At 58.0% G+C, this 15,549-nt stretch overlaps 5 protein-coding genes across 5 annotated transcripts; 3 read left to right on the forward strand and 2 right to left on the reverse strand.

Moving 5' to 3' along the window:
- Nucleotides 1-939: 939 nt before the first annotated feature.
- Nucleotides 940-7,188, forward strand: SPO14 (Phospholipase D). Its single transcript, XM_047983335.1, has 2 exons — nt 940-6,867; nt 6,927-7,188. The coding sequence occupies exons 1-2, from the start codon at nt 1,382-1,384 to the stop codon at nt 6,931-6,933; spliced, it is 5,493 nt and encodes a 1,830-aa protein (XP_047839305.1). The 5' UTR covers nt 940-1,381; the 3' UTR covers nt 6,934-7,188.
- Nucleotides 7,112-8,204, reverse strand: COQ7 (ubiquinone biosynthesis monooxygenase Coq7). The gene is made up of 2 exons (XM_047983336.1): nt 7,835-8,204; nt 7,112-7,754 (listed from the first exon to the last, which is right to left on the reverse strand). The coding sequence occupies exons 1-2, from the start codon at nt 8,159-8,161 to the stop codon at nt 7,221-7,223; spliced, it is 861 nt and encodes a 286-aa protein (XP_047839306.1). The 5' UTR covers nt 8,162-8,204; the 3' UTR covers nt 7,112-7,220.
- A 123-nt stretch (nt 8,205-8,327) lies between these two features.
- Nucleotides 8,328-11,005, forward strand: RTF1 (RNA polymerase-associated protein rtf1). Its single transcript, XM_047983337.1, has 4 exons — nt 8,328-8,836; nt 8,983-9,710; nt 9,766-9,902; nt 9,958-11,005. Exons 1-4 carry the CDS (start codon nt 8,664-8,666, stop codon nt 10,711-10,713), a joined length of 1,794 nt encoding a protein of 597 aa, XP_047839307.1. The 5' UTR covers nt 8,328-8,663; the 3' UTR covers nt 10,714-11,005.
- On the reverse strand, nt 10,904-13,330 carry GDPD1 (Lysophospholipase D gdpd1). Its single transcript, XM_047983338.1, has 4 exons — nt 12,513-13,330; nt 12,067-12,312; nt 11,810-11,920; nt 10,904-11,692 (listed from the first exon to the last, which is right to left on the reverse strand). Exons 2-4 carry the CDS (start codon nt 12,232-12,234, stop codon nt 11,144-11,146), a joined length of 828 nt encoding a protein of 275 aa, XP_047839308.1. The 5' UTR covers nt 12,235-12,312; nt 12,513-13,330; the 3' UTR covers nt 10,904-11,143.
- Nucleotides 13,331-14,851: 1,521 nt separating this feature from the next.
- Nucleotides 14,852-15,268, forward strand: JDV02_002324 (uncharacterized protein; the record flags this gene model as incomplete). Its single annotated transcript, XM_047983339.1, has 1 exon — nt 14,852-15,268. One exon carries the CDS (start codon nt 14,852-14,854, stop codon nt 15,266-15,268), a length of 417 nt encoding a protein of 138 aa, XP_047839309.1.
- Between the last annotated feature and the right edge of the window lie 281 nt (nt 15,269-15,549).

Consider the following 15,549-nt stretch of genomic DNA (forward strand, 5'->3'; position numbering starts at 1 on the left):
TTACTTCACGCCAGTATAAAGTACGTGTGGCATGCATGATGGACATCTCTCAGTAGCATACTCGCCCACCGGGTTGGACCTGGGTTCACGTTCCGCCCCCTCGCCCTCGCCCGGATGACCACAGCTTTACAACGGGCCGGTGCCTACAGGAGAGATGCTTGGCAAGTGATGCCGCGATGCTTCGTCACCGCAGTGGCCGCAATGCCCGCCCCGCAACGCCCGTCCCAGGATCGGTTGACTGATCGACCAGCGTTGGTGCTGGCGGAGCGATGCACTTCCATGCAGCGGCAGCTGGCCTCGCAAGGTACTTGCAGGGCGTCTATGTATACTTGGTAACTACTGAGGTTAGGGATATGTGTGCATACGAAGCACACACATCGATCAGGCGCAAGTGTGATAGTACATGTCAAGCTACAAGTTGTGTACGAAGTAGGACTTGTTGCTAACCAGCCATCGCGCTGCAGCCCGAACCAACAGCCAATATTGTAGGTACATACGTCATCGAACATCTCGCGGTCACAGGGACCAGAATTGAAACAGCCCCGGGGGACCTTGTCGGCATTCTGCTTTGTGTCGCGTGTCAGGTTCCAGCCTCGTTGCTCTTGATTCCTCAACCTCGCAGCGTCTGCGACTCTGCCGTGTCCCCGTCATGGCCGCCGCCTGCCACCTGCCCCCTCTGTAACACCCGGGGGCCCTCGAATTACACCACCCTCCGGTTAGGTGGCTCCAATTTTGAGTTTGACCAGGGCTAGCACCAACAATGGCATGCGGCTGGCTGGCCGAGGCAGCCTGTTTGGCACTAGACATGCCTGGCAAATATGGTGGTACGAAGTAGTTTTACTTTAGTGGTTTAGCTGGCGGCTACCCGCTCAAACTCCAGTGGGCCCTGCCGCCAGCCAAATCAGGGTCACTGGACCAGGGCGTCACCTCCTGTGTCCAACTTTCTGATGGCGCCGTCGAGCTCCCATATGACACGACGTCCATTCCTCGACTCGCATCTCAAAGTCTTGTTCTCGCTCCAGTCCGGTCCGACGAAATTCATCCTCGGCTTCTGCTTGCGTGCCAATCTCGCCGAAGTGGTGCGCAAGACGCGACCCGGGCCGACGGCAAGCTGAGCAGCTATCCGCTCTCCCTTCAGCGAAGTACAAACATCCAGAACACCGCCAGCTTTCTTCCTCGATCTCGACAGCCCTTTTCGTGCTTCCGACACGATTTTAAAGCGACAAACGGCTGTTCTGCCACTGATTGCAGACCGAGTCCCTTCAAACTTCGACGTCTGTGCAGCATGCTGTGTCCCAAGTGCCTGTCGCATGGACGCATCTAGAGGAGCTGCTGCTGCTCGTGTCCACCTTTCGATATAATATAGTGCCGACATTACACCATGGGCAGAGATCACCAAGAAGACTCGGTGTCTCCGCGGACGCGGACGCCGCAGCTTCTGCCGTCGGCAAGCCCATCGCAGTCCGCTCTCGCATTGTCCAACTCCAAGTCCGACTCCCTTCACCCTCCCTCGGTCTCCGCGACAGGCCAACAGCCCGACGATGGCAAGCGTGCTACGAGTGCACAGGTGAACACGAACGGAGCACCCAAGGATGGAGAAGCCGCCACGAGCGGCGCTGACAACGGCAAAAGCCCCGGGCCGCGGCTTGAGATTCCTCGAATCGTGCAGCCCAGCGGCCAGCGGGACAGTGATGGCGCGCTCTCGCCTGCCTCTGAGGCGACTGCTACGGCGCCGCCCTCCATATCTGGCAGTAGAAGCGTTCAGTTCGCGAGGCCGGATGCTTTGGAGGAGTCAATCCCAGCGCCCGCGCACTCCCGCCATGGCTCCTGGGACGGGCCTGAAACCCCAGGAAAGTCCCGAGGCGCCTCCTTCATGTCTAAGATCAAGGCCTTGGCCAGCCCTCCCGCCCAACACACCCCAAGGATGCTCAGCATGCCCTCAGCACCTTTTGAGAGTGGATCGCAGTCCTTGACCAACTCACCCACGGCTGTTCGTTTTGGTACTCGGCTCCCGGACACTCTCGTGGAAGAGCACTCCGATGCCGATGCCGATATCGAGGAAACCGCAGATGAGTCAAACATTCCCGAACATGGTTCTTCCAAGAAGAAAAAGCGCAAGATGAAGCGCTTCAAAAAGGGACACACCCCTTCACCCTCCATAACCAGGCTCCCCTCCGACTTGGACGCGCTGGGCCTGGGGAGCCGCCTGCTGAGGCGTCGCGCAAGCATGCCTGACACCTCGGCGCATGACCAGGCCATGTCCGAAGGCGATGGTCGAGATCAGATGCGACGCAGGCCGTTCAGAAGAGGCCATTCCTATGCAGAGCCCATGGCGCGGCCACCAGTGGACGACATGGACGACATAGAGGAAACTGCAGTAGTCGGTCGACGAACGGGTCATTTGCGCCGCATCACTGTCTTTGGCGGAGGCGGTGTATCAGATGGTGATGCAATGACGCCCCGCAGACCATTCTTCAACTCGGAGCGAGCGTCCAACTTTGGCGCCCAAAAGTGGAAACAAGTCAAGAGCACGCTCAAGCTCCTCCGGCAGAAGAAGGAGGATCGCTTCGACTATTACAAGTCTGCAGAGCTGATGGCTGAGCTGCGAGCGGGCGCTCCCGCAGTCCTGATGCTAGCGAGCATGATCCAGCGAGATGAACATGGGAATAAGAGAATCCCGGTGCTCTTGGAGCAGCTCAAGCTGCGCATCAAGGACAGCGCTCCCATGCCCGATGATGACAAGGAACGCCACTGGATCTTCACCATCGAGCTTGAATATGGCAGCGGTCCCAGCCGGATGAGCTGGATCGTTATCCGTACCATTAGGGACATCTACAACCTCCATTTCCGCTACAAGTTTGCTCTCAGCAACGAAAAGTATATGCCGGGCCGCCTGGATCTCGGAGCCCGGCCGAAGCAGCCGAAGTTCCCGTATTCTGCGTTTCCCTATCTTCGCCGCGCTCGAGACAAGAGCGACTCGAGCGACGAGGAGGAGCAGGCTAGTGTCCGTGGCGACGACACCGCAGGCGAAGGCACAGCAGGCGAAGGCATTACAGATGATGGCCCATACCAACCTCGGCGGAAGAAGTCGCGGGCAAACTTGTGGGGTATGCGACGGCGCTCAACAGGCTTTACGGATCCGGGCGAGGGCTCGAACGCTGAGGGCGGGCAAGCGGCGTTCCTAGACATGATGACTCGCAGACAGCGATACGTGGAAAAGCAACGGCGCACACTGGAAAAGTATTTGTCCGAGATGATTCGCTGGCTCATGTTTCGAGCGGACAGCAACCGCCTGTGCCGGTTTCTGGAGCTGTCAGCTCTCGGAGTCCGCCTCGCTGCAGAGGGCAGCTATCACGGCAAAGAGGGCTACCTGCACATCCAGTCTTCAAAGGGCCTGGACTTCCGTCGCGTGCTGACACCCGCAAAGGTCATCGCTCGGCACACACGCAAGTGGTTCTTGGTTCGGCAGAGCTACATTGTGTGTGTCGAATCGCCAGAGAACATGAACATTTACGACGTGTACCTCGTCGACTCCAAGTTCAGCATCGTTTCTAAGCGGAATCCGCTGAAGCAGATGACGTCCAAGGACAAGCAGTCAGAAATCGATCTGACGGTGGAAGCGCCTCCAGACAAGCACCATACACTTGCACTACACACATCCGAACGCAAGGTCCGCCTTTTTTCACGCTACCAATCGGTCATGAGACAGTTCGAAGAGTCCATCAACGAGATGCTGCGACAGACGCCTTGGTATCAACCAAAGCGCTTCGACAGCTTCGCTCCAGTCCGAACTGGCGTTTTCGCCCAGTGGCTCGTAGACGGCCGTGACTACATGTGGAACGTATCTCGAGCCATCAACATGGCCAGGGACGTCATCTACATCCACGACTGGTGGCTGAGCCCCGAGCTATACATGCGGCGTCCCGCTGCCATTAGTCAAAAGTGGCGACTCGACAGGCTCTTGCAGAAGAAAGCCCGCGAGGGTGTCAAGATTTTTGTTATTGTATATCGAAATGTCGAAGCGGCCATTCCCATCGACTCCGAGTACACCAAGTTCTCGCTCTTGAACCTGCACCCAAACATCTTCGTTCAACGTTCGCCCAATCAGTTCAAAAAGAACCAGTTCTTCTTCGCGCATCACGAGAAGATTTGCGTCGTCGATCACGACGTCGCCTTTGTCGGCGGTATCGATCTTTGCTTCGGCCGTTGGGACTGCCCGCAGCACCCAATCGTGGACGACAAGCCGACTGGCTTTGAGATGACGGAGCAGCCCAAGGATGCAGAGCACTGCCAGCTATTCCCAGGCAAAGACTACTCGAATCCGCGGGTGCAAGACTTTTTCCGGCTTAACGAACCGTACGAGGAGATGTACGATCGAAGCAAGGTCCCGAGAATGCCTTGGCACGACGTGGCGATGCAAGTCGTCGGGCAGCCCGCTCGAGATCTAACACGCCACTTCGTACAGCGCTGGAACTATCTTCGCCGTGGTCGGAAGCCAACTCGCCCACTACCCTTCCTATTGCCACCCCCGGATGCCAAGTTTGACGAGCTCGAGGCTCTCGGCCTGACGGGCACGTGCGAGGTCCAGATCCTGCGATCTGCAACAACGTGGTCACTAGGCACGGACGGCACAGAGCACAGCATCCAAAACGCCTACATCAAAATGATTGAGGATTCGGAGCACTTTGTGTACATTGAGAATCAATTCTTCATAACCAGCACGGAAGCGTATAACACCAAGATCGTGAATCGGATTGGTGATGCTCTCGTCGACCGCATCATTCGAGCCCACGAGAAAGACGAAGACTGGCGCTGCGTCATAGTCATTCCACTCATGCCAGGCTTCCAAAACACCGTCGATGAACAAGAAGGGACCAGTGTGCGGCTGATCCTCATGTGTCAGTACAAGAGCATATGCAGAGGCGAGCAGTCAATATTTGGGCGGCTCCGGGCCGCAGGCATCGAGCCCGAGGAGTACATATCTTTCTACTCCCTCCGACAGTGGGGCATCATGGGCAATGACGCACTCGTAACTGAGCAGCTTTACATTCACGCCAAGGCGATCGTGGTTGATGACCGAGTGGCACTTATTGGGTCTGCCAACATCAACGAGCGCTCCATGTTGGGAATCCGTGATTCGGAATGCGCGGCCATCGTCCGGGACACCGACATGATTTGGTCAACCATGGCTGGCAAGCCCTACCAGGTCGGACGCTTTGCACACACACTTCGCCTGCGACTAATGCGCGAGCATCTTGGCCTGGATGTAGACGAGATATTGGAGGAAGAGCGGCAGCAAGAAATGGATCGCGAAGCTTTCGAGCAAGAAATGGACGCCATTTATCACGAAGATCCGTTGAATCCGGATGGCGCTGGCCCCAGCTCCGGTCGCCGCGAGAGAGCACAGACGCAACGGCGTCCGTCATCCCGGGCCCCAAGCTTCAACCGGGAGCTGGACATGGAAATGGCGCAAGCAATCCACGATGGCGAACCGCTTGAGAAGGGCAAAGATGCCTCGGACAGCCGTGTGACGAGTGAAAAGCACGTCCTAGATGTGTCGGGTTACGGGCCAGACCAATGGAAGAGCGCCGGTCAAAGCGGTCTCGACCAAGGGCGCGACTCGGTCATCATCAATGGGCGCGAAGTGCTCGTACATGATATCGACACGTCGGGCAAAGGAGCGCTGGACTCTCCGAAGCCACCGCACGACACGGTACCGCCTCCTGAGAACCGCTATCTGGAATCCGGCGGAGGCGGCAACGCCGCTATACCGCCGACGCCCTCCCTCACCCGCCGAACCACGGAGCAGCTGGGCTTGCCTCGTGCGGCACAGCTTCCTCCCCTACCGGTAGAGGATGACACGGACATTGGGGGGCCGCCTATGCATCTTGATCCCGTTTCTGGCCAACCAATCAACAGTGCGTTCCATCCTATGGCGGCTGATATCAAATGCGTCGACATCACCAAAGACTGCATGCGCGACCCAGTGAACCCAAATTTCCTCGACGAGATCTGGAACAAGGCCGCGATAAACAACACCAAGCTTTACCGCAGAGTCTTCCGCTGCATGCCAGACTCTGAGGTGAGCACCTGGACCGAGTATCGCGAGTATTCGGCATATAGCGAGAGGTTCCGTGCAAGTATGGAGGGAAAGAATACTGGCGAGGAGTCCGAGATGAAGCGCGAGACGAATTTGCAGCACGCATCGACCGCGGCTGGTGCAGGTGTCAGTGCTCCAGGGCCTGAAGCGATGATACACGCCGCGAAGCAGGGAGCCGAGAAGATCCCCGAGAAGCTGGCAGAAAACTTGCCCATCTCAGATCAGAATCAGGGAAAGACCAGCGTCATCGTGCCAGGGGCGGGCGAGACCGAGCTGGATGAGAAGGTGGCGCTACAGCACGAGAGCCAACGTCCAGACCCACGCGCGCCGACAAACCTAACCACAGCAATGAACGCTGGGGCCGAGAGCCGCATGGAAGCGTCTTCCCCCGTGTACCCTCCCGGCGATACTGCGTTCCCTCCGTTGGAGACGACACCCACGAAACCCCTAGACCGCCAAGCCACCAAGAACACTGAGCGCAAGACGACCTTCTCTGCTCCGGACAAGCCACCGTCCAAGGAATGCAAGGAAACTAGTGCGCCGCCGCCGGGACAGAACGGATCCATCAAGCGTCGCCGTCGTGGTACCACGAAGGGGAGCAAGCGCACCTTCAGTATCGAAGATATGCCGTCCCGTGCCGACGCCGAAGAGCTGCTGAAGATGGTGCAAGGCAACCTAGTTCAGTTCCCATATGATTGGCTTCTTACGGAGGACCAGAATGGCAACTGGGGTTATCAGGTCGACGGCGTTGCCCCCTTGGCAATCTAGTAAGTTTGTTGTCTGTATACATTTGGCCAGTGACAGGCGAGACTGACACGCGTGGCAGCAACTAGTATTTTCTTCGTATCGAGAGTTGGTAACATTTAGTTTCAAACGGCTGCGGATTGCACAGCGCATCATCAAAAGGTTAGCATGGCCTGGAGTTTAGCTGAGACAACAATAAAGGAGCACGGAGTCACGACGTATTTCATCTACTCATTTCCCTTCTCTTTCCTGCTTCAACATCTCGTTCGCATGAAACGGCATAAATTCGCTTGTAATGGAAGGCTAGGTGCTCTATTTTTACAATATTCCACAGTGTAGTGTACACGCTGGAGACCCTTGGAAGGACCTGTGCTGGTCATACCCGCTCGCTGACCCATATTGCGCCCCGGCAGCCTGCCCTAATGACGCCTGTCAGGAGCCAATGCGGCTCTGCCTTCTTAGCGTCGTGCTCGACAGCGTGATCCAGATGCTCGAGCTCCTCGTCACGTATCCTCCGGAGTGTTGACACGAGCTCACGGATCTCTCCCCCAACCTCGTAGCCCTCGGCCTCCCAACCGGATATTACCTCGAGCAGAACGCGAATCTGGTTATTGTAGTGGCCACCAATCTCGGTCTCGACGGCTTCGGTGCAGGCCATGGCGGCCTCGCGGCCCATGACGGCGGTGGACCAGCCGAGGCCCGTGGCGAGGACGGACCAGAGCGGATATAGGGCCGTGGGCCGAACGCGGTGCCGCCGGATGAGCTCGTTGAAAGTGTCGAAGTGGCCGGCCTCTTGATCGTACATGTGCTTCATGAGTGGGCGGAGGTGTGGGTGTTGGCGGACCAGGAGAGGCGTCTGGGCAGTGTAGATGAGGGTGGCGGCGAGCTCGCCGGCCTGATTTACGCGGAGCTGTGACGGTTGTGAGTTACCGGAAATTGCTGACTCGAGTTTGCGGCAAGTGTTGGTTGGAGTTAGGGGGGGGGACTAACAGCGGAGGCGAGGAACTCGCGCTGTTCCTGGGTGAGCGGCTTGCGTTTCTTCGAGGTCGATGGCGACACAGCTTCGGCGCCGAATGGTACGGATGTTGAGAGCGCGCGCGCCTGGGCAAGGCAGATTGACATCCTGGGGAGAACCCGAACAGCGCCGCGTGCCGCGCACCGTGTTGGCAGCATGGCGGCGGACATTCGTTGCGTGCGGCCACAACAACAGGCTTGGGTGCTTCTGGTGCAAGCCTGGGCCGTCAAGAACGAGGGCACAAATCGAACGATTCGCAACTTCACAGACGGGGATCGGGATGGATGGCTCCAGTGGTGCATTGCATCCAATGACGCCCATTGACACTGCTGGAGCCGAATCCCCACCACATTGGTTGCCATACTGTAGTGCGCCGCGCCCGGACAAAGAATTCGCCGCACTGGAGGTTTCCAGTTAGGTTTGATTCAGCCAATGGGCGGCGGCTAGGCACAATAGGCACAGCACACACACGGACACAGAGCAACAGCCCGCTCCGCTGGAGAGCGCAACTCGGCCTCGCCTTCGCCCCCAGCACACTTCACTTCTTCGCTTGTCGCGTCACTTGCTCGCCCACGCCCTCCCGCGCCCTCTATCCCTTCCGACGCAAAAGCCTTCACGACTGCCTTTCGCTCGCAGAAAGCCCTCTTCGAGCAGCTGCTTGCGGTGATCATCAAGCCGGCCGGGACGCTGCTGCAGCTCGCAGCCGTAGCTCGCCCTGGGGGCTGACCTCACACCGCACCCCTTTTGCATGCAGCGAGGCTTTTTCCTGCATTCGACCGGCTTGTCAACCGAGCGACTTCCATCATGGCTGACATCGACGACGAGCTCCTTGCCCTCGCGGGCGGTGACTCGGAGGATGAGGGCTCCGTCCGCTCCAGCAGAAGGCCGTCGCCGTCGCCGCCGCCCAGGGACTCGGGCAAGTCCAAGAAGGCGAAACGCGCACCTAAAGACGATGAGTCCGAGGAAGAGGGCGAAGCGTAAGTTGTCCATGTCTCATTACTTGCCGTCCGGCGAATGAGCCACCATGATGCCTATCTGCAGTATGGTGGTGATGGTGGCGGCGTCGTGTACTTCATGGTGAAAGATCCGTTTGCTAATGCGATTTTCGTCGCCCCGCCATCAGAATTTCCAGAGCTTCATCACCAAACTCTCTCGAATCGGCACCAATGGATGAATCGGACTCAGACGACGAGCAGCCCTCTCGTGCTCGCGCTGCCGCGGCGCCTCGCGGCGGCGACGATGACAAGTACCCCGTCGATGGCATGTTCATGAGCCAGACCGAAAAGGCGGAGATTATGGCTCTCCGTGAAGTCGAGCGAGAACAGATCATTGCGGACCGTATCTCTGAGATTGAGCGCCAGCGCCAGAACCGTTTACTTCGCCAGATGGTCACCACCGCTGAGAACGAGGAGCGCAAGGCAGTCAAGAAGAAGAGGAGTGCCGACACTGCCGAGCTCGAGGATGACGATCGCAGATCGTCCCGCCAGCGCACCGGCAAGCCAGCTGAGACGGCCATGGACTCACTTCGCCGCGCCAGAGCCGAGAAGCAGAGGCGGAAGGAGGACCACGAGCGCCGAAAGGACTACTCGCCCAGGCGGGACTCGCGCGAGCCCGAGAGCGATGACGACTTTGGACGGCGGCGGAGCCTTACGCCGGAGAAGGAACTCGACAAGGAGCTACCCCCGCCGGAGCTCAAGGACTACGAAAAGGTGCGAGTTGGCCGGAATCAGTTCGCCCAGGTGTGCCAGACGCCTGGCTTCGAGGCTGCCATCACGGGGTGCTACATTCGGGTGGCGGTCGGCACACATCCCGAGACGGGCATAGAGCAGTATCGAATGGCGTTGATTAAAGGTAAAGACATCCGTTATCGTAAAAGGTCAATGCAGCGCTGACACGTGCACGCCAGGCTTCACAACGAGTAGACCTTATGCGATTATGAGTCCCAATGGGGCTTTCGTCACTGACCAGTACGTGAAGGCGGCACATGGCAAGTCCGTCAAGGAATTTCCGTTCATTGCCGCCTCGAACGGAAAGTTTGACGCGGTGAGTCTCGGCGATGCTCAAACAAACATGACCACAAATCTCTGACGTGCTGCAGGCCGAGCTCAATCGCTACCAAATTACATGCAACAACGAAGGCGTGACGTTACCCACACGGGAATTCTTGTGGGACAAGGTTGATGCCATCAACGCTCTCCTGGCCCACAAGTGGACGAGCGAGGAAATCAAAGCGCGACTAGCGAAGCGCAACGAGTTGAAACGACAATTTGACCCCGCAGAACGTGAGCGTGTTGCTCGACTGCTCGATGAGGCCGCCTCGAGAGGTGATGAAGAGGAGGCGGACAGGCTGCAACAGGAGCTCGACAAGCTTGGCAACAAGCGCCTGGCGTTTAAGACGACGCTGGGGCCGTCGAAGCTGACGGACACGGCGGCGACTTCTACGGAGCAGGACTGGCTGGCGGAGCGAAACCGAGAGAACCGACGCATGAACGCCGAGCTCGTCCGCAAGGCCCAACTTAAGGAGAAGGCCAAGGCGCGCGAGGTGGAGAGGGCCATCAGCCGAGGCGAGGCAGTTCCCGACGACCCCTCTCGGCGGCTGCGGACAAAGGCCAAGTTCGTCCACGACGTCAACGACACACCCCAGAAGCCGTCGCAGAACGGTAGTGCCGCAAGCACGCCAGCCAATGGGGGCACGCCCAAGGTGGCGCCTACGAAGCCGCAGATGGCGTCGCACCTGGCCAAGCTGCAGGAGAAGAAGTACGAGGAGAGCAAGGGGCTCCCCATGATCCACAAGCCACTCATGGACGACGACGTCATTGGTGCGCTCGACCTGGATATCGATGTTGAGATCTGAGCACTCGCGGCTGGGTTTCATGGGAAGTGATATCGGGCGTTTTGCTCTACGTAGCGGCTGTGCGGGGGCGCCCGGTGTGGCGTAGGCTCGCATGGATGGCGTTTTTTCTTTGGCTGCGAAGTTGGGCTGGGTTCATCTAGGAAGGAAAAGGGAGAAAGCGAGGGGACGGCTCAAGCTGTTGCGCAGAGGCGAGGCGAGAAGCGAGGCGTGCGTGTGTGCATTAGAAGAAAAGAGCTGCCCCGTCGGCAGTCGAGTCGATACATGACGACTCGAGTACAAAAACACAAAGGACTATTCCAAAATTACCAAGGCCCGATGGCCCAGAGCCTGTCTACAATGCATTATCAATGTTTTGTGATGCCAGTGGGGTGCTGTTTGCGCACCAGCGGGGACCGCCGTCCGTCTGGCCACGTCTCTATCCATGCCAACCTCAGTCGCTCTTGTCTATGGGCGCGCGCTCGTGCAGGTAGTCCAGCTTGTTCTGCCAGAACCGGCGGTAGACAAACATGAACTTGAAGAGGAGCTGGCGGGCGATGACGTGCATGACGAAGCCCATGGTCTCACGCGTGGTGGCCGGCCGAGTAGGCGTGGTGGCCCTGCCGTCAAGCTGGTCCTCGTAGCGGCGGCAGACGGAGAGGTAGAGCTTGGGGTCGTCGGTGATGACGCCGTCGACGAGCCGGGGGCCGCGGAGGGAAGAAGAAGAAGCGGAGGAGGACGAAGAAGAGGAGGACTGGTTCTGGCGGATGCACCACTCCATGCCACGCTCCGTGTTGACGGTCCAGACGAAGAGGGAGCGGCCGCGGGCGCGGACGGCACGCATAAAGGCGCGGCCGCGGAGGGGGGCGAGGAGGGCGGCCTGGGCGACGTTGAAGGCGAGGTCCGGGACGGGGAAGAAGTGGCGGGCGTAGGAGAGGGAGTAGCCGATGTGGGCGAGGGGGAAGCCGGGGAGGGCCTGGCTGGCGGCCTCGATGAGGGCGGCCTGTACGGATGCGCGCGGGAGAGCGTTAGTTACCGGGGGAGGTTTCAACATACATGGTTGGACCAAACTGATAGAATAGATGGAAGAAATGAGGAGGGAAGGGGTTCAACAACGTACGTTCCAGCAGCCGAGGAGGATGCGCTGCTCCCAGGGGATGGCGCTGCTGGGAGGGACCTGCGCTATGGCGGCGGCGATGGCGCGCATGAGGGCGCGCGGCTCGTCGTCGATCTACTCGCTCTCACTCAGGTCAGGTCAGGTTCTTCTACGACTTCTTTCCATCTTGGCGGGGGTCGACGCGCAAAGAACAAGTCCGGGAAGATGAAAACCAAAGGGAGGCAAAGGCTTGGGAAGGGGTCGTGGCAGGGCTATCTCACCTTGATGTCGAGCAGGACCCAGAGTTTGGCCCGCGTGCGCGCCTCGTCCTCGTCCTCCTCCGCCTCCTCATCGTCGCTGCCGCCGGAGACGAGGAGGCCCGGGCCGGCGACGAGCCAGGTGAGAAAGTCGCGGAACCTGAGCATGCGCTGGGTCGGGTCGCTGAGCATCCCGAGGGTGGAGAGGTAGGCCCAGTCGCAGTCGCTGATGTTCTTGTCGATGCCGAAGCAGCGCTTGAGACTGGGATCCTGTTGCAGGCCGTGGCCCGGTGGGTTTAGCTTTGTTCCTGTCTTTCTCATCGCCTCCCCTCTTCTCTACGGTCGGCCTCTTTCTCTTTCCCTTCTCTCTCTTTCTGTCCTCTCGGAGAAGTTGGGCGGGTACGAGGGGGGGGAGGGGACGATGAGCTGAGCAGCGCATCGGGCCTCGGGTGGGAAGGAAAAGGACTCACATGAGATATCACGGCGACGCCGTCAGCCGTGAGGTGAACGTCGGTCTCGATGGCGTGGGCGCCGACGCGCGCGGCGGCGCGAAAGGCGGCCAGAGAGTTCTCCGGATAGGCGGCCTTGTAGCCGCGGTGGGCGATGCCCTGCGGGATGAGGCGCGTCGGGTCGCGCGACGAGGCGAGGGCGGCGGTCCATGGCGGCGGCGGTGAAGATGATATTGACGATGATGATGATGATGATGTTGTTGTTGAGGGTGCTGGGCAAGCGGGTTAGATGCGCTCATGGGGGGAACGCCCTCGCAAACTGACGCGGACGACGGACGAAGAATGTGTGCGTGGTGCGGGCATCGTATGTTTAACGTGCACGTGCGTGCGTGTGCGTGCGTGTGCTTTATAGATTTAGGTGGCCATGTGTGTATATGTATTACCATAAGATGTGTCTCCCGTCGCTGCGGCGGCGGCAAGCAACGACTCCTTTTCCTCTGCCATGGCTGAGCGCGGGGTGTGGAACCGGGACGAACGGGAAAAGTGCAAAGCAAGCAAAAAGAAATGCTAGATGAAAAGATTGATATGCCAGAAAAGAGCGGTCGGGCTGGCTGTTATGATGAGTGGGTTCGTGATGGGAAGAGAGCACGGACAACAAGACAGACGGGGTACGCGGGAGAGAGAGAGAGACGGAGAGAGACGGAGGGCAAACTATTTAATTGGTGTTACAAAGTTACTACGAAGTAACTTAGGTAGGGAACGTTGGGTCTGTCGGTCGGCGTCGAATCGGACGACCCTCCAGCGAATGACGACGGGGTTTTTTTGGTCTGTGGAGGTTAGTTGGTACTTTGTCTTTGCAGGTGGGTGGCAAATCGTGGTTGCCACATGGCGTGTCTGTCCAACGGCTTCGGCCGCCATGCCCATCTTGCCCACCACATCCATCCACATACATGGCTTGTTGGCTTCCTTTACTTGTTGGCTTCCTTTTACCAAATCTCAGTCCTGTTTGCCGATGAGAGTCCGTCCGATAACGCACGCATGTGCTTACAATGTAGCGGTCAAGTGTTTTCCAAGGCCGGCCCGGGAAGGAGACTGCGGCATCGGCGAGTCTTGGGAATGTACAAAGTGCATTCGGTAGGGTACATAGGAGGCCACAGCAGGGGGGAGGGGAGGTCGCACAATGGCATGATGGGTGTGTCCGTCCCATCATGCCAAGCGCTCGTCGGCCCAAAAAATACGGAGAGATGTTGCATGCATTTTGTTGCTTGCATTGACGCCGCACGGGGGCCAAGGGCTTTTTGCCCTGCCTATTCGACGATATATACTTGCGTGCTACACTACACGTAGAGAACAAAAACACTGTGCATAGCACATGGTGGCATTGCAAGAACAGTCTCAACGACAACAACAACAACAACAACAACAACAACAAAAACAAAACAAAAAATGGCTGCCCTTGATGACAAATGTCTTCCTCGTAACCGGGCCCGGTTGTGCGCAAGAATGTTTCCCAGCAGCTGGCACAACAAGTCGTCTGTCCTGTCGTGTAAGCCAGCAGCCTTTTCTCATGCCCCCCCAAAACAGCTGCCACCTAACCCGTCGAGGTATACTTCATACTCTCTTTCGCGTCAACGTGTCGGGGACAACGCTGTCAATTATTCCTTTCCGTGCCGGTCAGCCACTGCGGTTCATGCAAGGGGGATCGCCCATGATATTGTTGCCTGCTCCGTCTACTTTGTTGCTGTGCGCCGCCCTCGAGACTGGACGCACAGCATGCATGAATGACTCGACTCCATGGAACCGTGCTTGCCCCGTCGCTTGTGCAACCGTCGCTCCGGGCCGAGATTGCAACACCCTCTTTTGGGTCTTATATATATATACTTCGTATACCTGTACCATATATATATATAGACATATACATGTACACACATACATGTATATACCCCTTGCTTATATCACTCGCAGTGCACCGCCTCGGTTCGGATGTTGTACCAGCAGGTACCCGTTCGGCACTACAACACCGCCATTATTAGCCACCGTCATCAACTGTTTTGCCCTTTTACTATTCGCGCCCCCCCTCCCCCTCCCCCTCCCCCTCCCCCGCCGATGACGACCCCGGCCGCCGGGAGTGGTAGGATAGGGGGAGCAAGGAGACACGAACGCTTTGAACATGGGGGGAGGGGGTCGTTATCTAGCAGTATGGACTCACGGGTTTGCTGGCCGGACAGGCTTTAAAGCCCACCTCCCACACGTTGGGGCGCGTCTCCCTCTCCCACTTGCACTTGTTGTTGCCCCTTCTGCACGTCTATCGAGAAACCTCATGTTTCAATAATGGGACTTCCCCAGGAACAAAACTTTACATGATGAAAAACAAAATAAAAGAAAGAAGGAAAAAAGAACAGAGGAGTAAGAACATCGGCTGTCAAGCCGGAGAAGGGGCGGAGGGGGGTGGCATCAGTTCACTCACTCCAACTATTTCATCCGTGCCTGCCTTCTCGACGCCGCCCGTCGCCGGCACCGTGGGATCCACCTTCTTTCCTGCCCCTGCAGCAGCCGACGATGCAGACGCCACGGCGGCGCCAGCAGACGCAAAAATACAAAGCACGACCTCGGCGGACCTCATTGTGCACGCGCAGCAGCAAAAGGAGACACCCCTGCTAAAAAATAGAAAAAAGCAGGTAGATGTATGTAAAAAAAAAAAAGTCGAGTCTATAAAGGGGGGGCCCAAAAAAAGAAGAAGAATCGACAAAGATGCGACTAATGGCAACGTCCGATGAACCAACCGCGATGCTCTCGAGGAAGGGGGGGATGTGCTCTTATCTGCCTGCATGATGTAGTCCCGCGATCTCGCCGACTCGGCATGCGTTGTTTATTGTCTTGTGTCCGTGAGAGTGTGTTTGTGCTTTGCGTGTTTTTTCCCACCACTTTTCTGAGCGACATCGATGCGTACGGAGCGTGCGTCGATGAGTCAAATAAACGTGCTGGATTCTATAACCAATACAAGGACGACGGGATGAGTCTGCGTTGGATGCCGTAGAGCCCGTTCCGCCCAAAGCCC

Source organism: Purpureocillium takamizusanense, chromosome 2 (assembly GCF_022605165.1).
Source record: "Purpureocillium takamizusanense chromosome 2, complete sequence".
Classification (NCBI taxonomy): Eukaryota; Fungi; Ascomycota; class Sordariomycetes; order Hypocreales; family Ophiocordycipitaceae; genus Purpureocillium; species Purpureocillium takamizusanense.